At 44.3% G+C, this 22,522-nt stretch overlaps 1 protein-coding gene across 1 annotated transcript; it reads right to left on the reverse strand.

Annotated features, from left to right (window-relative positions):
* LOC120052866 (protein FRG1-like) lies at positions 1-22,312 on the reverse strand. Its single transcript, XM_039000056.1, has 9 exons — positions 22,186-22,312; positions 21,899-21,966; positions 21,660-21,782; positions 9,198-9,255; positions 8,809-8,923; positions 8,404-8,508; positions 8,087-8,178; positions 1,197-1,307; positions 1-761 (listed from the first exon to the last, which is right to left on the reverse strand). Exons 1-9 carry the CDS (start codon positions 22,242-22,244, stop codon positions 725-727), a joined length of 768 nt encoding a protein of 255 aa, XP_038855984.1. The 5' UTR covers positions 22,245-22,312; the 3' UTR covers positions 1-724.
* Between the last annotated feature and the right edge of the window lie 210 nt (positions 22,313-22,522).

Below are 22,522 nucleotides of genomic sequence, written 5' to 3' on the forward strand. Positions count from 1 at the left end.
TTTAAAAAAAAAAGTTTGATGATATTTAATTCCGTACAGACATTTTTCAGTCGGCTTAACTTACCTTGTGGCTCAATTTACCACATACCCAGGGTAAGTTTTGCCAAGAGACCACTAAGCTATGTTTTCAAAACTGTAATTAAAAAAAAAAAAATATTTCCAGGGATACACAACATCCTAAAATATATGTAGATATCTTTGTTAGAAAGAATACTATATTTCCCTTGATGTAGTGATGCTGAAAGCAAAAAATGGCTCAACTTACCCCACTCTCCCTACAGTATTGCCTAATACACAAACATCAATGGACTGTCCCAAATATCTAACAGATCTACTGATCTGCAGTTTTTTTGTGCAAAACAAAGATAGTGGTGGTAGGCATGTTAGCAATAATTTACAGGAAAATGGGTCACTGGGTAATCTCTCGAATACAATCCAGTTCACCATAACCACTACTGCTGTTTATTATCTGAGATACGACGCATAGGGAAACTCAGTGAAACTATTCAGTCTTCTGAGGAGCCAGCTAGGGAAGGGGTTTAGGGATTGAAATTACACAATAATCGCACAGTTTTACTTTCTCTTAACCAAATAAAATGTATTCATGATAAACAGATTCATCAATGCCAGTCAAACAATCAAACTAATTAAAAAAAAGAGAGCCTTTTTGATTTTAACATAAGGAATTCAAAGACGAGTGGACAATCCATAAACTCTTGTATCTTCACTTGCAGTATCGGTCTGCTTTCATCTTGGCTCTCCTGTGGACAAACAGAAAAAGTCACGAGTGGTTATTTTTAGTCCTTACATCACCACTATACACCAGACAATGTAATTAGCTATCATGTGACAAATCAGCTTGTTGAATCACATGTTGAATTGAAACAGGTTTGCGCAAATAGGTTTAGAGTATGTTGGCAGTTTGACCAGTTATGTGACCGAATCCTGCTATTAAATGGCCATCAGTAGGAGTCATGTCAACAGTAATTTGGACCAGTTCCAGAGCGATTTCTTGGAAAGGAAGTTTGTGTTGATCATTAAAACCAATTTGTGTGCGGTTGTTTCCTTTGGGGCAGCTACCGCCACTGAAATCAAAATTTCACTTAGTCATGCATTGATGTCAATGGGAGACTGAATGAAAATTAGACTCAAGTGGAAGTTTAGGATTTGCCTCTTTGTGAAGATGTTTTTCCCACCTGTCTAACAGCTCTTCGTGGAACTTCCCGTCTTTCCGGGCCATCTTCAGTGTGGTGCTGTCCTCCTCGTTCACCCTCAGCCGCCTGTCCTGGAAACTCTGGAACTTCTTTCTGTAATATCCGAAATCCGTGTTCAGTGAGACATTACACATGATAAGACACGGAAGGACCAGTCACACGCCACTATCAAACACAAAGAATAACATCACTGAACAAAAATCTAATCACAGGTGTAGTGAAATGCTTATGTTCCTAGCTCCGACAGTACAGTAATACCTAACAGCACAAAACAAAAAAAACATGCAAATCCCCAAAATAAAATAATTAAGAAATATTAGAAAGAGCAATGTCAGAGTTAGGAATATAAATAACAATGCACTCTCTGTGGCATAAACCTGACTACTATTATCAATGACAAATGTGTATACAAATGTGTATAGAGCAACTTACACTCGCAAGTACCGTGCCATTTCCATTGAAGTAAACAGTCCTGATAGTAGATACATACAGAGTGCAATAGGCCCTCTAGCAGTGGTTAAAGTCTGTCAGTGGTTTATGATTCACGGGCAGCACTCTGTTCATGCAACACGCTCTGGGATGCTAAGCACTACATCACAATGACGGGCTCAAGGGCAGCCATTATCGGCACGTCAACATGATGAGTCCATTTCCCCCGTGTTTTTTCCTCCTCTAAAATAAAAAACGATGGAGAGAGGGGGAAGATAAAAAAAATGGAACATGAAGTTGAGGTGGGAAGAGGAGAAACGGAACACAATGACAGCCTTGTTCACGCTTAGCCCTCAGAACTTAATGGGCCGCCGCGGGCCGTAAAAGCGGCGGTTCCGTTCTCGTTCCAATTCCATCCCCGTAGCGTTGGCCCATCAATCGGCCTTTTAAGGGAGCGGGATTGATGAGGTGGCGCCTCTACGCTCCCCCCACCAGCACCCTCCTCCTTGTGCATCCGGGCCTGTGAATTAGTTGTCAAAATCTCACAGAAGCAGAGTGGAAGGTTGTCGGATGAAAATGGGAGGGAAATCACTGTCTGTCTACGGAAGGTCACAGTGTTCAACCCCTCCACCTTCCTGGCTGTCTTTTCTACATAAAATGCACCCCCACTGTGAGAATTGGTAGGTGAAGTTTAAAGGAAAAATCCACCCCAAAACTAATCCATTGTTGACATAGTCCCAATATGTTTTGCATGTCAACAATCAAGTTTAAGATATAGAACTTTCAAAATACAGATATGCAGCCAGTATGAACAATTTCGGTATAATTGCAGTACTCCACAGTCATTTAGGATAACAGTCCACTGTTGATCCTTGTTGGGCATATCTGACAAAAAGGGCTGTGTCACGAACCGGCTCAAAGCCCGTAACAAAAGGGAGACAACGTGGAGAAAAGGAGTAACAAAATATATTTATTAAATAACGAAACTAGGTATAATATACAATGGGGTGTGTAATCAGTAATCAGTAGTGTAAGTGAATGTTTTGCATGCATGAATGTGATAATGCAGGGTGTTGAAAGATGCTAAAACAAACAACCAAAAAGCACCATGAAACATAACCGAATCTATCAAGGTGTCTACATGGAGAGAGTCTCCTCTCCATGAATGGGGAAGTGGTGCATTTATCCTATGACAGTGGGCCCAGGTGTTTCCCATGTAGCTGACGACCCTTCCAACTCCGCCCACCGGCATCCTAATAAGGAAACAAGAACAAAGAGAGAATACGGCAGACAGAGTGGGAGGGTCGTCACATCCCCCCCCATAAAACCGGGGACCAACAAGGACCCCGGAACAACATACCTGCCCCCCCAAATTGACACAGGCCTCTGCGTCCCAAACTGACACAGGCCTCTGCGTCCCAAACTGACACAGGCCTCTGCGTCCCAAACTGACACAGGCCTCTGCGTCCCAAACTGACACAGGCCTCTGCGTCCCAAACTGACACTGACACAGGCCTCTGCGTCCCAAACTGACACAGGCCTCTGCGTCCCAAACTGACACAGGCCTCTGCGTCCCAAACTGACACAGGCCTCTGCGTCCCAAACTGACACAGGCCTCTGCGTCCCAAACTGACACAGGCCTCTGCGTCCCAAACTGACACAGGCCTCTGCGTCCCAAACTGACACAGGCCTCTGCGTCCCAAACTGACACAGGCCTCTGCGTCCCAAACTGACACAGGCCTCTGCGTCCCAAACTGACACAGGCCTCTGCGTCCCAAACTGACACAGGCCTCTGCGTCCCAAACTGACACAGGCCTCTGCGTCCCAAACTGACACAGGCCTCTGCGTCCCAAACTGACACAGGCCTCTGCGTCCCAAACTGACACAGCACTTGCGTCCCAAATTTATGAGGGGTACGTGTTCCCACTTCCAAATTTGCCCCAGCCAACCTCCTCTCCAGACCTCAGCAACCTTTGTGCACGGGAAGCAACCTTTAAGAGGAAAGAAGACTCCCCAGACCTCAGCAACCTTAATACATAGGAAGCAACATTTAAGAGGAAAGAAGACTCCCCAGACCTCAGCAACATTAGTGCATAGGAAGCAACTTTTAAGAGGAAAGAAGACTCCCCAGACCAGGACGGAATAGACAGGAAAGACAGAACCTGACCATACAAACATTCAGGAAGAGGGCGCACGAGACCACATCAGCTACAAACTCCAACGAAAAGAACAAAGTCCTTAATTTTTTAATTCCCAACGATTCATAGCCACTTCCCAACGTAACAGACTACTCATTTCAATCTACCCTTTTTTGTACGAGGCAAAGGACCCACACAGTCAATGATCAAATACTCAAAAGGTTGGCTGAGTACAGGAGTAGGAAACCGTGGTACCGGCTTAATAGCTTGATTAGGTTTACCAGTTAATTGACAGGTGTGACAAGTTTTGATGAAATCAGAGACATCCCTCTTTAATCTAGGCCAAAAGAAATGTCTTAATATGCGATGGTATGTTTTCCTCACACCCATATGTCCCGCAACACCATTGTGAGAAGTTGTCAAAACCAACTCACGAAGCTTTACTGGTACCACAACCTGACTAATCGCCTCCCCCAGAAAACGACTACCATGAGACACCCACTTTCTCATCAGGACATCCTCTTGGAAAAAATAGCAATGGGCGACATCTCCCAACTGTTCCACAGGCACAATTTGGTCACGCAACTCTTCCAATGTGGGGTCAGTCCACTGCGCACTGACTAGATCTGAGTGGGTAACAGACAACGGAATAACAGGGAAAGCAGTGTCATACTTCTTTGTGGTATTCTCATCAGTCGGCACAGTGACCAGTTCGCCACGGCTCATAGAACGCGTCACTGCACACGCACGGAACATCCCTGGGGAGCTCTGTACACTCTCATCTGGAATCTCAACAACTGACGGCTTTATGGAAACTCGAGATGGAAACACGACAGGCCATACACGATCACCAGCCAAGTTATTCCCAAGAACAACGTCAACACCCTCAATAGGCAACGAAGGACGCACCCCCACAACAACCTCACCTTTTACCAGCCCACAATCCAACATCATTTTATGTAATGGAACTGAAAGAGTGTTCAAACCTATTCCCCTAATTAGAACACTCTTCCCCGAATCAGTCTCAGCTGAAAAGGGTAACACAGACTCCAACACAAACGATTCGGAGGCACCTGTGTCTCTCAAGATCTTCACTGGCACCAATTCCTTACTCCCTAATATAGACACAAAACCTTCCGTAATGAAAGGTAAATAGCCTGGGTGAATATGGACTTTCACCTGCGCCTGAGACCATGTGTCATGAGTGAACTGATGTGAAACATGCGCAGCTACCGCCGTAGGCTTAGATTTAACGTAATCACGCGTACTGAATTTGTCCTTTTCCCTGAGAACCGGACATTCGTTTTTCCAATGACCTGAATCATGACAGTAATGACACTCTTGCCCAAAGTCAGCTTTTCCACGGGATTCAGGCTCAACCCTAGTTGAATTGAACTCTGCCCGTGAACCAAAGTATCTCGGTGAGCGAAGCCCAAATCTATCCGAACGCCCCCACTCATTCCGAATACGGGGCTCTGCAAAGACACTTTTGTGAGTCAACACATACTCATCCGCCAAAACCGCAGCTTCAGAGACATTCTTTACTTTTCGTTCGTTAATATATGTGGCAATACGTTCAGGGATTGTGTCCTTAAATTGCTCTAACATAATCAGATCACACAGCCCTTGGAAAGTCACAACTGCAGAGGCAGAACACCAGCGATTAAACTGTATAGATAATTGTCGCGCAAACTCAACATGAGTCTGTTTATCATCCCTTTTTAAAGTTCTAAATCGTTGGCGGTAAGCCTCAGGGACCAATTCATAAATCTGTAACACAGCCGTTTTAACCTTATCATAACTGGCACTGTCGTGTACACTAAGAGCTGAATATGCTTCCTGCGCTTTACCAGTCAGCACACACTGCAACATTAAGGTGCGGTCAGAATCAGGCCAACTCCTAGCGTCAGCAACACGCTCAAACAACGAAAAGAATGTCTCAGGGTCCTTTTCATTAAACTGAGGCAATAACCGTAAGTTCCCAACAATATCAAATGTGTCCGGGGCACGACCAAAAGAGGAACGACTCCTAGGTAAATCTGGGTCACCTTCCCAGAACAAACTCTCCCCTGAAATCTTTCCTTCCCTAATCAACTCTATCCGTTCTTGTTGCAACTTGATTTTAGCCATCTCCATATCTTGTTTAAATGCTAATTCCTTTTCATACTTTACACGATCATGCTCTAGCTTCTCACGATCATGCTGCATATCTAATTCCTTTTCATACTTTACACGATCATGCTCTAGCTTCTCACGATCATGCTCCATATCTAATTCCTTTTCATACTTTACACGATCCCGGATGAGCCCCCAATGTGACGACCCTCCCACTCTGTCTGCCGTATTCTCTCTTTGTTCTTGTTTCCTTATTAGGATGCCGGTGGGCGGAGTTGGAAGGGTCGTCAGCTACATGGGAAACACCTGGGCCCACTGTCATAGGATAAATGCACCACTTCCCCATTCATGGAGAGGAGACTCTCTCCATGTAGACACCTTGATAGATTCGGTTATGTTTCATGGTGCTTTTTGGTTGTTTGTTTTAGCATCTTTCAACACCCTGCATTATCACATTCATGCATGCAAAACATTCACTTACACTACTGATTACTGATTACACACCCCATTGTATATTATACCTAGTTTCGTTATTTAATAAATATATTTTGTTACTCCTTTTCTCCACGTTGTCTCCCTTTTGTTACGGGCTTTGAGCCGGTTCGTGACAAGTAGCTGCAGCTGTAACAGAAGCAGTTCTTTCTGCTGTTCAAAAAGAAGACTACTAGGACTAACCGATGGAATGGCCATTGTAACGTTACGGGGAGATGACCCCTCAGCAGAGACTGGCCCAGTGATAACTTCAAGAATACCACTCTCCATCAGATTGGCCTTCAATATCAACCTAATAGAATTCTTTAGACGTTTATCACTAATTTCAACCTTGTAGTATTCGGCGATTTTCAACAGCTGTTCTTTAGTACCTAATTCTAACAATTCCTCTGATGGAAAGCGAATGAACTCATCTACAAAAGACGCCATAGTTACAAAAAAAAATTCTCACTCTTCCCCTCTGCTGAGCACACCAGACCACAACTCAAGAAATGACAATCACCCTGAGCACCACAGAAGAGAGATGAGATACGGAGCTTCCCCAAACCTACATTAACTCAACCCTAGTCTTCATGCGGATTTGCGGTGGGTATTTACGCACTGTAGCCCGCTGGCAAGGAAATAAACCCCCCAGCACGCTGGCAGATTCCACCAAGCCACGGATGTGCCCCCGAGACAACTGCTCAGTCCACAGACACCACACAAAAATAACAAACATTAACCATGCCCAACCTATTCCAAAAATGAAACACGTCGCTAAACCTATCAGGGGTAAAAGGCTATAGCTCCGGGTAGTAAATAGTACTACCCTATCCAAATCTCCCACTGAGGTACACAGCCGATTACTCACCTCAGACCGATGTCCCAACAGAAAGTAGAACAAGAGTTTCCAGGCTGGGCAGGGCCTGGAAACTAACCAATGTACTCTCTCCAACGCAGCACACCAACCAACCAACTAAGGCAACCAATACTGGGCCTAACAACTCAAACAAAATATTTAAACCAAACACGTACCTCCACGTTCTCCCAAACAAATACGTTCAATAGATCCCGGACGAGCCCCCACTTGTCACGAACCGGCTCAAAGCCCGTAACAAAAGGGAGACAACGTGGAGAAAAGGAGTAACAAAATATATTTATTAAATAACGAAACTAGGTATAATATACAATGGGGTGTGTAATCAGTAATCAGTAGTGTAAGTGAATGTTTTGCATGCATGAATGTGATAATGCAGGGTGTTGAAAGATGCTAAAACAAACAACCAAAAAGCACCATGAAACATAACCGAATCTATCAAGGTGTCTACATGGAGAGAGTCTCCTCTCCATGAATGGGGAAGTGGTGCATTTATCCTATGACAGTGGGCCCAGGTGTTTCCCATGTAGCTGACGACCCTTCCAACTCCGCCCACCGGCATCCTAATAAGGAAACAAGAACAAAGAGAGAATACGGCAGACAGAGTGGGAGGGTCGTCACAGCTGTCTTAAAGTTGTTCATAAATGCATAAAACATTGTCGTGATATAGGGCAGGCCATGGCGTTTCCGATACCTTTACTTATGTTCATTTGGACAAGATCAGCTGTACAACAGGGGTTTACAACCTCTAGACTAGAGAGCATGGAATCACAGCCTTGTATGATTGCCGCTGCAAATGTTGCTGCCACTGAGTGTGATTTAGGTAGACAGACAGTACATACACGTAGTTGAGCTCGCAGTTCTTCACGTTGCCCCTGTCCTCGTCGGCAATGTCGTCGTTTCGCTTGACCTCCCTCTCCGCGCATGACCGGATCTGTTCATCATCATCATCGAGAGAGAGAGAGGCAGAAGGAGAGAGGGGGAAAACACAAAACAGTTGCATGTTGAATAGCAATATCCTGGCCCCCCCTAATGTTCAGAGACATTTTGTTTTTCCCTTCCGTCACCAACTTCACACTGCCCCATTGGGATGTAATTTCTATAGTATAGATGGGGAGAGGTGGGGTTATGGAGCGACCTTGTGAAATATATACATCACCTTAACCATCTCATCGTCCCCCGCCAACTTGCTCTTGGCCTCAATGTCCCCACTTTCACTGTAAGAGATGAAACAGCTATTTGCTGCCATGAGAGCCATTTTTCCCTGGAACGGGGGAAAGAGAAAGAAATTAGTCCCCAAAAAATGGAAGACAAACAGGAATGAAATTAAGAGATTATTTGACAGATGAGTTTCACCTCGCCAGGTAAAATCTCAATCATATGCAGAGAGCATCAAGCTCTCACTCCGAACCGCATCAACAAAGCAACAAGCTGTGAGCAAAACGAGGCTTATCTATATTTAGGGTTACTATGAAACAAGTTCTATATGACATGGCATTATATCACAGTCTTTGTATGCATCGACTTTGACATTTTTTTTTTGATTGACAGTTGCTTCACTCACGTTCTGGAAAACAGGCTCCCACTGTTCTCGGGAGCCGATGGCGTCGGAACGCCCCACCACGACCCCCTCCGAGGTGATGCCTAGATACTTCCCATAGCCAGACTTCAGGGCTACCCTAGGGAGAAAAACACAGGAGAAACAAAATTCATTCCTGGATACTGGCAGGTTGATTTGAGTGTCTAAAAACTTTTTCAAAGACAAAGAGCATTTGAACGACAGAAGTTGATGCTCCTTTATAACGTTCTCATTTAAATGAAATTTTGTAGTTATAAAATTGTGAGACTGTAATTGTTCTTCCAAAGTCTATTATAACTCACCAGGGGACACTTTCTATTCAGATAAGTCAACATAGAATGTGCGTAGGTGATATTTACTCCTTTCATACGTACCTAGAGTCTGACAACTTGATGGCAGTGAACTGCTCCGGGGGGTCTGGCCCTTCGTCGTCTGGAAAATATCAAAGAAAACATTTCCCTTTTAAGAGTCACGAAGTCCTGATTGATATTCTAAAATCAGAGCATTTTCACTTTTTTACTTTCCTTATTTCTATCCGAGAGGAACATTCGTTTTGGTTTAATGAGGATTAAAAACAAGATGACTCTATTATCGCTTCAAACATTTGGGAGCTTGGCTCTGCCGACTTAACATTCAGAGTGTCGCGACGTCGGGCACGATTAGCATTTCTCACATTCTCTCGCCGGGGTTGTGATCTTGAGGAAGAAAAATGAATCTGTTTCAGTGGTGCCAATACAATGCATTTGATCTCAGATGTATTAACGTACAATAACGATGTGTCATTCTGGAAAAACAGCCCATTTGCATAATTTCCTCTACCCTTGAGACGTAGAGCCTTCATGTTTTACTAATGCTTCATGGTCCTTAATAACACACAACCTCGGGCTACACGATGTTGCTGCTGTGTGCTATCGATCGCCTACACCCACCCTACTCTCTGAAACCCAGACCTCAAATCTTGCGTAATTGCATCAGATGCTCGATTAGGTTCTGGGGGGGGGGGAGATGTATGAGAACAGATACTATAAGACTAAAGAAATCTCCACCCTCTTAAAAACAGAAACTCTCAGCTAAAGGCTCCACCCCTTCAGAAAATGTTCCACCTGAAATCATTGCCCCAATTTAAGCACCACCCTAGATGCGGTGGCACCCTGTGGAGATCGGCCACGGGAGTGTTTCGGTTACTCTCAACTTATCGTTTGATTGGTCAATGGCGGTTGGTTTTGGGTTGAAAGGTTACACCTTCAGATGTTATAAATGGAATGCCTTTGTCCTCTCTTATCCTGTATCCAGTCCATGGAGGAAGGTTGCATGATCAATTCTCCTTCCCTAGACTTCTAGGTCTCTGGCTTAGTAAGCCTTTCTTTGTTCACGCGTTGTCCTGCAAGTTAAACTTAGGATCTATATGCTTGGAAAATATTGCCTAATGCTTGCTTGTATATATTCATTATCTTTATGGAGTCAGATAAACATTTTAATAGGCTAATTGCTGAGTCGCATGTGATGTATACTGTATATTCACATAATACATATTATCAATATATATTACTGCCCATTATAGCTTCATGCCCTGGTGTTCTTTCCTTTCTCAGTGATGGATAAAAGTTGTGGATACCCTATTGCTTTGTCCTGCCAGATCAGGGGCCATTGATGAAAGGAAGCTAGTTAATCATACAGTGAAACACACACCGTAAGGATGTGACCATCACAGGTTCTCACAACTTTAGGGAAAGTTAAGGGGGGGGGGGGGGGGGGGGTCTGTCAATTTCAAGGACAGACTGATGCAAATGTAAATTGGGAAACCACACCTCTGTGTGCAATCATTGGGCATTGGGATAGCGAATAAAATCCCTAGGCTCACATACCACCATGTTTCTCAGACCACAATAGCCAGACGGACAGGTTAAATTCTAATTATATTCCATCCCCTAAAGCAGGCCTATATCTCCCCGTGACCCTTGACCTTAGAGGGCATTCACAACGTCTCCTGCATCCAGTGACTAAGCATCTTGAGGGCTTTTCTCAGCTTGAGAGGGCTAAATTATTCTAGACGGGTTTCCTTCTTACTGAAAATCCCATAAAAGTGCAGAAACATCATCTCTCTCTCTCTCTCTCTCTCTGTAACTCCATTTCTCTTTCATCTCATTTAAATGAGCCTGCCTCCCAAGTTCGAGCCTCACCAAGGGAAAAGGAATAGTTCACGTTTTATTCTCCTGGCCATTTTTCCCTCTTTCTCCCTCTTCAATGAAAAACCGTGAGCTGAATCCCAGGTCCGCGTTTCTGTCTTTGGGTGGATGGTGGAGGGTGGATGGGTTTTATTGAACATTTCTCAAAACATGTCTCGCCTTAGGGCAGAGAATATTTGCCTGGAAACTCCCATTTAGTCTAGCTTGGCTAGTTAGGTTAGGTGTTCCACCCCCAAGTCGAGGCCTTTTCCCTGAGGCTCAGGGGCTGGTGTAATGGGGCTCTGGCTTGCTAGTCAGTGGGGCTAACGGTGGGGAGACGAAGCATATCGTCTGTGAGCCTGGATTCAAAGATGTGATTCCAGCACACGTTGGCAAATGTCCCTCTAACTTGTCATACTTGGAATGGTAAACATACAATCGAAATGAAATGGTTGGTGCCAATCTTTCCCGTTCATTTTAGATTGTGGACTACACTTTTCACCTTAAACTACCCAGTGGGTCCGGATACTCGCGCTCAGATGCTATCTATTGTGGACCCTAGACACAATACCACTTGGTGGTATGAAAACGTGACCAATTTAAATGTTGTGCTGAAAAACTATGCATTTAAGAGGCAAAGAATCACAATGACATTAGGTCAATGATACTCATTTGGATCTTGATATCCATAAACCATGAGACGAGAGAGCTCTTTGCCTGTTACCTTGTTGCATTCTAACCCATCACAGAGCTGTGCAATACATTCCCTCCAAATATTTCATCGTCTTCCTGCCTCTGCAAATGGATGGGCACCATAAATCGTAGCTAGCACCGGATTCATATTGATGATATCCAATAACGTGCTTGAGTGGACAAAGAAATAGATTAATGCCTGGTGTGTGTGTGTGTGTGTGTGTGTGTGTGTGCAGGAGCAATTCCAGCTTCCTCGCTAAACCGTTACCCGGCAAGCTGTGCAGAAATGAATGTCCTAATAGCTTCTGGAACAACATAGTAGTTCAGTTCTCCCTTTCATTTTCCGTGTCCACTCTCTCAGAGTGTGATTTCAAATTGATTTAGAACGAAACGCCACTAAATCCTATACCGTTTAGGACAAAATTGGTTTAGATTTCAAAACGCTTGGTACCGCACGCAGGCAGCCATCGAATGCGGCGGTCATCGAAAAAGCAAGAAAATAAAGTTGGAAGAAACAATTAGTGAACACCCCCATTCTCCACAAATGAATGACACAAAAAATTCTCTGCCACTTTGCCAGGCTAATGGAACGTGACGTCCATTACGGCTCTTTGGTTTCCTCGCTTCGTATTGGAATAGAATGGAACATGAGAAAACTGGGCTTCATGGGGGAGATTTCCTTCCATTCTCTTCTGGGATTCATTAAATTTCAGACGATTACCAGCTCCATTTGCTCTGTCTATAATGCCGGATTACAGAATCCAACAGAGACCCAAAAAAGTGCATACAATTTTTGGGGTGATATCAAATTGGTAGTTACAGTCTTGTCCCATCACTGCAACTCCCATACGGACTCGGGAGAGAAGGCATCCGCTGAAACACGACCCCGCCAAGCCGCACTGCTCGCTTAACATGGAAGCAAGCCGCGCCAATATGTAGGAGGAAACACTGTACAGCTGGCGACCAAAGTCAGCATGCATGCGCACGGCCACCACAAGTCGCTAGAGCGCGATGGGACAAGGACATCCCAGGCGGCCAAACCCTCCCCTAACCCGGACGACGCTGGGCCAATTGTGCGCTGCCTCATAAGTCTCCCGGTCGCGGTCGGCTGCGACACAGCCCGGGATCAGACCCGGATCTGTAGACCGCTGCGCCACTCGGGAGACCCCGACGCAGACAATTCAAGTAAATGCAAGTGACATGCTGGGCTGGCTTGCATTTCAAAAACGACTTTATAAGAGGGAGCAATCAACAGGACCACTTTAGATTTTTCTCTCTCTCCTTCATTTCAATCTTGTCAGTTTGAATTACAAAGTGAAACCATTTAAGAATTTACAGCCATTTTAGAGTGACTCATTCTGACAACTTGAGTGAAGTTGCCATCTAAAACGGCTGCACAAGACACCACACCGCCTTGACTTAAGCAGATTAAGTTCACAAACAACGTGTGCATCAAGCTACCAGTTGCGCGACCACCAATAACCATAATTTATGATAATCATAATGTATGATGATTATAAGTAAATCAAGTTCCAATTGAAACTACGGTCCCACAAGTTTTTTTTGGAGACATGAAGATGCCTTTAGTTTAGTGCGCCAACCTGTTTTGAGTTGTGCAGACCACCCAAGTTGGTAACATTGGTGCAAGTCACTTGAATCACAGTTGATTTCAGCAGCTGAGCTGCTAGGGATGCTACAGAGATGAGGGGATTCAAGAAGTGTTTTGGCGATAGCTTGCCAAACTACCCTCTCAAAGCTCCTGCAACATCTGGCTGACATTTAACTGTGTCTGTGGTTACTAGCCTGGCTCCACATCTACACCAGCGGAAGAAGGCAGAAGGTGATGATGAATGGCACATTCAGCCCCTGGTCAGAGGCCACTTCTGGTGTGCCACAAGAGGGCGTCGTCTCACCATGTCCGTTTATCCTTCACATGTCCAACCGAAATGTTCAGTGACACTGGGTGTGCTGATGATGTAGGGCTGTCCCGAGCCATATACAACTAACCAGCATCCAGGTGGACACTTCCATGGGCTTGGAGGCAAAAGCAGCTGGATGATAGGGCCACATCCAACAACATGCTCCTGAATGGGAAAAAGTCTGGAAATTCGGATATGTTATTTTAGAGACCATCCACAACCCGCACCACTAATCCTAGAAGGACAGGAAGTACCAGTGGTAACAACAACTAAGTATATTGGTTTTCATCTAGACTCTAACCTCAGTGGTGACAGACATACTACACTGGTCAGACCTTGTCTGGAATATGGTGGAGTGCTGTTAGTTGGATGCAGTAAAAAGCAGCAGGCCCAACTAGACAGGGTGCAGAGGGCCTTGAGGATCATCTCCAGAGTTGGAGCAGTCCAACCACAGCGCTCCTCACTGCAGAGCAGGTGAGAGCAGGCTGCAGTGCACCTGGTGAAGGTACATGCACACTCTGGAGGTGACTGCACCACCAGGCTGCTGAGAAACAGACTGTCCTGTGTTACTGCCCGTATTATAAAACAACAAAAACACCACTCTACCCACAGCTGTCAGACTGTACAATAACTTTAGCTCTTACAGACCTAATCTTGGAAAATTTCCGGTAAATTTCTGGAAATCTTTAGAAAATATTCCATGGGACGTTAAGCCCGGGAATTTGGGGAATTTTGCTTGATATCAAAAAAAGTTAGCTTATAACAGTGAACCTTTTTTATGGGATACACATAGGGCAATTCTAGGTCTTGTGGCATATTTTGGTTAAACTATCCCCAATTCAATGGAATTGCAACCCTCTGCATGCACAGTGCATTCTTCCATCACATGTACAGCTGATTCTCAAGATCTTGCACACTAATGAGATGCTATTGAGCCCACAATACTACACTGTCTGAGCCAAGGACTACATGCTTTCTGGTAAGTTTTGATTACAATACTGGGTAGGGTGAATATATTATATGACATACATGATTTTTTTGTAACTAGTAAATAGTAGCCTACAGCAAAGTGTGTTTAAATCATTTATAACTTGTTAACAATTTCTGCTAGTTAGTTTTTGCTACCATGTGGGTTTTAGCTTGCTTGAGCCTGCTAACCGGGGAGTGTTAATACACCTGTTTCCATACCTGTTTCATTTTAAAACATTTATCTTACAAAGGAGTTGTTTAATCTAACTGCTTAACTATTTATCTGTACATGGAATTGTATTTGTTTTGCTTTTTAATTTTTTTTCTTCTAATCTTTATAGGAAAATGTCACTGGCACTATCTGATGTGTTGAGACATTTCACTGCAGCTAATGTAGAAGGAAAAGCTGTGTACATTTGCAAATACTGTGCCAAATCATATGTGAAGAATGCAACAAAGATGCCAAATCATCTGGCCAAGTGCATAAAGTTCCCTCAGTGCTCACAACAAGCAACCTCTGACAAAAGTCCCTCTACTTCTATTCGAGGTGAAAATGATGAATCAGACACCTTATCGATATTAACAGCTCATGGTCCTCCTGGAATCAGAAGTTTTTTTGACTCAATAGCGAACGTAGTCAGAGAAATGCTGAGGAATGTCTTGCTCGAGCTGTATATGCAACTGGTTCACCTCTGATGCTCACAGGCAATGTGTATTGAAGAGATTTTTGAATGTTCTTCGCCCAGCATACACCCCTCCAACCAGACATGCTTTATCTACTAATTTGCTAGATACAGAGTTCAAGTGAAGGTCAAGCAAATCATAGAGAAAGCAGACCGTATTGCAATCATCTCTGATGGGTGGTCGAATGTCCGTGGGCAAGGAATAATTAACTATATCATCTCCACCCCTCAACCAGTATTCTGCAAGAGCACAGACACAAGGGACAACAGACACACCGGTCTCTACATTGCAGAAGGCAGTCAATGACTTTGGACAACAGAAGATATTTGCACTGGTGACAGACAATGCTGTGAACATGAAGGCTGCTTGGTCTAAAGTGGAGGAGTCCTACCCTCACTTCACACCCATTGGCTGTGCTGCTCATGCATTGAATCTGCTTCTCAAGGACATTATGGCACTGAAAACAATGGATACACTCTACAAGATAGCCAAGGAAATGGTTAGGTATGTGAAGGGTCATCAAGTTATAGCAGCAATCTACCTCACCAAGCAAAGTGAGAAGAATAAGAGCACCACATTGAATCTGCCCATCAACACCCATTGGGGTGGGGTTGTCATCATGTTTGGCAGTCTCCAGGAAGAGAAGGAGTCTCTCCAAGAAATGGCCATATCTCAGTCTGCCGATATGCACAGCTCCATCAAGAGGATCCCCCCTGGATGATGTATTTTGGGAGAGAGTGGTAAGCAGCCTGAAACTCCTGAAACCTATGGCAGTAGCCATTGCACAGATTTATGGAGACAATGCCATCCTATCTGATGTTCAGACTCTGCTTGCAGATGTAAGAGAAGAAATCCATACCGCCATGCCCACTTCACTGTTGCTCCAAGCAGAGGAAACTGCAGTTCTGAAATACATCAAAAAATGTGAACACTTCTGCCTGAAGCCCATACATGCCGCAGCGTACATGTTGGACCCCAAGAATGCTAGCAAGAGCATCCTGTCTGGTGCAGAGATCAACAAGCCATATGTTGTCATCACTACCACGTCTCGCCACCTTGGGCTGGATGAGGGCAAGGTTCTTGGCAGTCTGGCAAAGTATACTTCCAAGCAAGGGCTTTGGGATGGAGATGCAATATGGCAGTTGTGCCAACATATCTCATCAGCCACCTGGTGGAAGGGACTTTGTGGATCTGAGGGTCTTTCCCCTGTTGCCTCCATCATCCTCCAAATCAAAGCGCAACTGGTCCTTGTTTGGGAACACACACACCAAAGCACACAACAGGCTGACCAATACAAGGGTTGAAAAATCGGTGGCCATTCAAGCAAATTTTAGGCTTTTTGAGCCTGACAACGAGTCATCCTCAACAAGGTTGGAAAGTGACAGTGAAGATGAGGCCTCAGAGTCTGATGTTCAAGAGGTGGACATTGAGGAGGTCCAGGGAGAAGACATGGAAGCCTGAGAGGAAGACAACCAAAGCTTTAGTTTCTAGACTATCATTTTACAGATGTATGTTTAAAACGTTTTTGGGAGATGCGATGGATCATTGGGGATCATTCAATATCCCCTTTCTTTTGTTGTTCAGTGAAATCATCCCATGTGAAGAGTCAAATCATTTAATTAAAGTTCAATTCATAACTAAATAGTTTTTAAAATTATTTCTATTGGAATGATTTAATAATTTGAAATTAAGTCTACTTATGATAAGGTAAAAGGTTTATGTTTCTGTCTCCATATGATATGGTAAATATATCCAATGCAAAACACATCTACATTTAAATGGTATTAATTTGCATATATATTTTCATTAATTCCCATATATTCCCATTCATTCCCGTTAATTCCCACCTCTGAATATTCCCCAAAATATGCAACCCTACTCAGTACTCATGTCTTGTGATGAGTAACCCTGCCCCAAAGATTTGTGTTAGGGTAAATCCATTTAAACAAAACTTTCCATACATGTTTGCCCATGGAAACATTTGTCAGAAAGTGACTTTTTGGACCTGAATGCCAAAACATTCAGGAGATAAAGGTGTTCAAAGTTGACACATTTTGCACATCACACCATACCATGAGGCATCCATGTCTTCATCACTGGAAAAGATAAACGGTTGAGTTTGATATCATTTAAAAGCTGTCAAACTATTACAAAAAGTAACTTTCTGAGCACTTCTACAAAGGGCAAATATGTATGGAAGGTTTACTTGAAATCAAAAGGGGTGCTGTCAAAAAGTGATTGAATTCAAAAGGATTTACCCTTCGGTCTTGAATTGTGCATAAGCCCCCTAGTTGTTAAATCAAATCAAATCAAATTTTATTTGTCACATACACATGGTTAGCAGATGTTAATGCGAGTGTAGCGAAATGCTTGTGCTTCTAGTTCCGACAATGCAGTAATAACCAACAAGTAATCTAACCTAACAATTCCACAACTACTACCTTACTACCTTACAAGTGTAAATGGATAAAGAATATGTACATAAAGATATATGAATGAGTGATGGTACAGAACGGCATAGGCAAGATGCAGTAGATGGTATAGTGTACAGTATATACATATGAGATGAGTAATGTAGGGTATGTAAACATAAAGTGGCATAGTTTAAAGTGGCTAGTGATACATGTATTACATAAAGATGGCAAGATGCAGTAGATGATATAGAGTACAGTATATACATATACATATGAGATGAGTAATGTAGGGTATGTAAACATTATATTAAGTGGTATTGTTTAATGTGGCTAGTGGTACATTTTTACATAATTTCCATCAATTCCCATTATTAAAGTGGCTGGAGTTGAGTCAGTATGTTGGCAGCGGCCGCTAAATGTTAGTGGTGGCTGTTTAACAGTCTGATGGCCTTGAGATAGAAGCTGTTTTTCAGTCTCTCGGTCCCTGCTTTGATGCACCTGTACTGACCTCGCCTTCTGGATGATAGCGGGGTGAACAGGCAGTGGCTTGGGTGGTTGTTGTCCTTGATGATCTTTATGGCCTTCCTGTGACATCGGGTGGTGTAGGTGTCCTGGAGGGCAGGTAGTTTGCCCCCGGTGATGCGTTGTGCAGACCTCACTACCCTCCGGAGAGCCTTACGGTTGTGGGCGGAGCAGTTGCCGTACCAGGCGGTGATACAGCCCGACAGGATGCTCTCGATTGTGCATCTGTAGAAGTTTTTGAGTGCTTTTGGTGACAAGCCGAATTTCTTCAGCCTCCTGAGGTTGAAGAGGCGCTGCTGCGCCTTCTTCACAACGCTGTCTGTGTGGGTGGACCAATTCAGTTTGTCCGTGATGTGTACACCGAGGAACTTAAAACTTTCCACCTTCTCCACTACTGACCCGTCGATGTGAATAGGGGGGTGCTCCCTCTGCTGTTTCCTGAAGTCCACAATCATCTCCTTTGTTTTGTTGACGTTGAGTGTGAGGTTATTTTCCTGACACCACACTCCGAGGGCCCTCACCTCCTCCCTGTAGGCCGTCTCGTCGTTGTTGGTAATCAAGCCTACCACTGTAGTGTCATCCGCAAACTTGATGATTGAGTTGGAGGCGTGCATGGCCACGCAGTCGTGGGTGAACAGGGAGTACAGGAGAGGGCTCAGAACGCACCCTTGTGGGGCCCCAGTGTTGAGGATCAGCGGGGTGGAGATGTTGTTACCTACCCTCACCACCTGGGGGCGGCCCGTCAGGAAGTCCAGGACCCAGTTGCACAGGGCGGGGTCGAGACCCAGGGTCTCGAGCTTGATGACGAGTTTGGAGGGTACTATGGTGTTAAATGCTGAGCTGTAGTCGATGAACAGCATTCTCACATAGGTATTCCTCTTGTCCAGATGGGTTAGGGCAGTGTGCAGTGTGGTTGGGATTGCGTCGTCTGTGGACCTATTGGGTCGGTAAGCAAATTGGAGTGGGTCTAGGGTGTCCGGTAGGGTGGAGGTGATATGGTCCTTGACTAGTCTCTCAAAGCACTTCATGATGACGGAAGTGAGTGCTACGGGGCGGTAGTCGTTTAGCTCAGTTACCTTAGCTTTCTTGGGAACAGGAACAATGGTTGCCCTCTTGAAGCATGTGGGAACAGCAGACTGGGATAAGGATTGATTGAATATGTCCGTAAACACACCAGCCAGCTGGTCTGCGCATGCTCTGAGGACGCGGCTGGGAATGCCGTCTGGGCCTGCAGCCTTGCGAGGGTTAACACGTTTAAATGTTTTACTCACCTCGGCTGCAGTGAAGGAGAGCCCGCAGGTTTTGGTAGCGGGCCGTGTCAGTGGCACTGTATTGTCCTCAAAGCGAGCAGAAAAGTTATTAAGCCTGTCTGGGAGCAAGACATCCTGGTCCGCGACGGGGCTGGTTTTCTTTTTTTCTTTTTGTAATCCGTGATTGACTGTAGACCCTGCCACATACCTCTTGTGTCTGAGCTGTTGAATTGCGACTCTATTTTGTCTCTGTACTGGGACTTAGCTAGTTTGATTGCCTTGCGGAGAGAATAGCTACACTGTTTGTATTCGGTCATGTTTCCGGTCACCTTGCTCTGGTTAAAAGCAGTGGTTCGCGCTTTCAGTTTCACGCGAATGCTGCCGTCAATCCACGGTTTCTGGTTTGGGAATGTTTTAATCGTTGCTGTGGGTACGACATCGTCAATGCACTTTCTAATGAACTCGCTCACCGAATCAGCATATTCGTCAATGTTGTTGTTGGACGCAATGCGGAACATATTCCAATCCGCGTGATCGAAGCAGTCTTGAAGCGTGGAATCAGATTGGTCGGACCAGCGTTGAACAGACCTGAGCGAGGGAGCTTGTTGTTTTAGTTTCTGTTTGTAGGCTGGAAGCAACAAAATGGAGTCGTGGTCAGCTTTTCCGAAAGGAGGGCGGGGGAGGGCCTTATATGCGTCGCGGAAGTTAGTATAACAATGATCCAAGGTTTTACCAGCCCTGGTAGCACAATCGATATGCTGATAGAATTTAGGGAGTTTTGTTTTCAGATTGGCCTTGTTAAAATCCCCAGCTACGATGAACGCAGCCTCAGGGTGTGTGGTTTCCAGTTTACAAAGAGTCAGATAAAGTTCGTTCAGGGCCATCGTTGTGTCTGCTTGGGGGGGAATATATACGGCTGTGATTATAATCGAAGAGAATTCCCTTGGTAGATAATGCGGTCGACATTTGATTGTGAGGAGTTCTAGATCAGGTGAACAGAATGACTTGAGTTCCTGTATGTTGTTATGATCACACCACGTTTCGTTAATCATAAGGCATACCCCCCCGCCCCTCTTCTTACCAGAAAGATGTATATTTCTGTCGGCGCGATGCGTGAAGAAACCAGCTGGCTGCACCGACTCCGTTAGCGTCTCTTGAGTTAGCCATGTTTCCGTGAAGCAGAGAACGTTACAATCTCTGATGTCTCTCTGGAATGTTACCCTTGCTCGGATTTCATCAATTTTATTGTCAAGAGACTGGACATTGGCGAGTAGTATGCTAGGGAGTGGAGCGCGATGTGCCCGTCTCCGAAGCCTGACCAGGAGACCGCTACGTTTGCCCCTTTTACGGCGTCGCATAGGGTCGCCGACTGGGATCAGATCCATTGTATTGGGTGGAAGGCAAAACACTGGATCCGTTTCGGGAAAGTCATATTCCTGGTTGGAACGATGGTGAGTTGACGTTGCTCTTATATTCAGTAGTTCCTCCCGACTGTATGTAATGAAACCTAAGATTACCTGGGGTACCAATGTAAGGAATAACACATAAAAAAAACAAAATACTGCATATTTTCCAAGGAACGCGAAGCGAAGCGAGGCGGCCATCTTGGTCGGCGCCGGAAGTCGTTTTTTCTGGTTTTTCTGGTTACCTGTGGTTTGCAATCTCTTCCAGTGTTTGTCTCATAACAGTCTAGAACAGTAATCTGTATCTAAACAAATCAAAAGTTCCACTACCTTCAACCTCCCTCCCTGCCCCCTGGTAACAGGTGGAGCAGGAGAGTGAGAGCTGTAACAGGGACTCGACCCCTAGCTCATTCGGTGCAGAGGTGAAAGCCTAACGGACTGTACCACAAAAGCCTCTGGGTTGAGGCAGTACAACGCTCCCATACGCCACTTACTCAAGCATAACATTTTGATCATGCCCCACACACATCACCAACACTTCAAAATGAACCCTATCGACTCAATGATGTAACAAATGGCAAAATGTCTCTCGAAACACTTCCCCCTGTCCAATCAAGTAGCATAACAACCTAGTATGGCATACAGCAAATTGTGTGCATCATCATCATGTATTAATGACAAAACACATGACACCCTACTCCCTATATTATTGTGCACTACGTTTGACCAGAGCTCTACGTGACTTGGATGAGAAGTAGTGTACTACAAAGGAAATATTGAGTGAATTTAGCTAAAGATAGTCTCTCACTTTTCTTACCTTGATGTGGTGCACCAACTGTGAACAGACCAGTATCCAGGGCATGGATGTAGGAATCAGTCTGCATCTCTATTGCAACTGTTCCTGAAATCTCCCCAAAGCCACTGATACACCACCATCCACCTAGAAAGCAGAAAAAAACATGATTGTTTGCTACTTTGTGGAGTATCATAGAACCCTTTTCAACTAGCTAGCTATGTAGCTAGCTAGCTGCCAAGAATGACAAGCAAACAACATACCAACAATATCCGGTTTATCTTGTGCATCGTCCCTTTTTCTTTTCTTATCCTTGTGCTTCTTCTTCTTTCTACAAGACAATTGTGGATTAACATTAGCAAGGTCAAATTAGAAATTGGGAAAAAGGAAAATAGCAAACAGTTAGCTAGCTAACATTAGCCAGTAGCTAACTGTTAATGCCTGGTCAGAGTCGATGAACGATAGCTAGCTAGATAGCATTATTAGCCAGCTTGATTCGCCATCTTCTACACAAACAAATATTGAATTCGAAGTTGAGGAATAAACTCACCCCTTGTTATGTCCTTTCAAAACAAGTTTTGTTATTTTCACTTTTGAATAGTCAGCCATATCTTCAGATTATGGGAAACTACCTAGCCACCAAGCGAACATAAACAAACAAACGAAAACAACATGCGAGTACGGTGGCTGGCGAGGTAAAAACAAAATATCAGTTACCAAACGAGCGACATCTATTCTTTGGATAATATATTAACATTGTATGTGTTCATAAAATACATTGAATAATGCCTTGTTTGTTTTGCAGCATTTTTTTTTGTTCAATGTAAAAGGTGATGTGTTACTAATTATGTGTTACTAAGTGTGACAGAGTCGTACACGCTCTATAT

This window comes from Salvelinus namaycush, chromosome 8 (assembly GCF_016432855.1).
Source record: "Salvelinus namaycush isolate Seneca chromosome 8, SaNama_1.0, whole genome shotgun sequence".
Lineage (NCBI taxonomy): Eukaryota > Metazoa > Chordata > Actinopteri > Salmoniformes > Salmonidae > Salvelinus > Salvelinus namaycush.

Excerpts from the sequence above, each read along its gene's own strand:
- LOC120052866 (XM_039000056.1), bottom strand. The coding sequence starts at position 22,244 with ATGGCTGACTATTCAAAAGTGAAAATAACAAAACTTGTTTTGAAAGGA. Across the intron at positions 21,783-21,898 it reads AGATAAACCGGATATTGTTG|GTGGATGGTGGTGTATCAGT; the intron begins GTATGTTGTTTG and ends TCTGCTTTCTAG. Across the intron at positions 8,924-9,197 it reads ATCAAGTTGTCAGACTCTAG|GGTAGCCCTGAAGTCTGGCT; the intron begins GTACGTATGAAA and ends TTTTCTCCCTAG.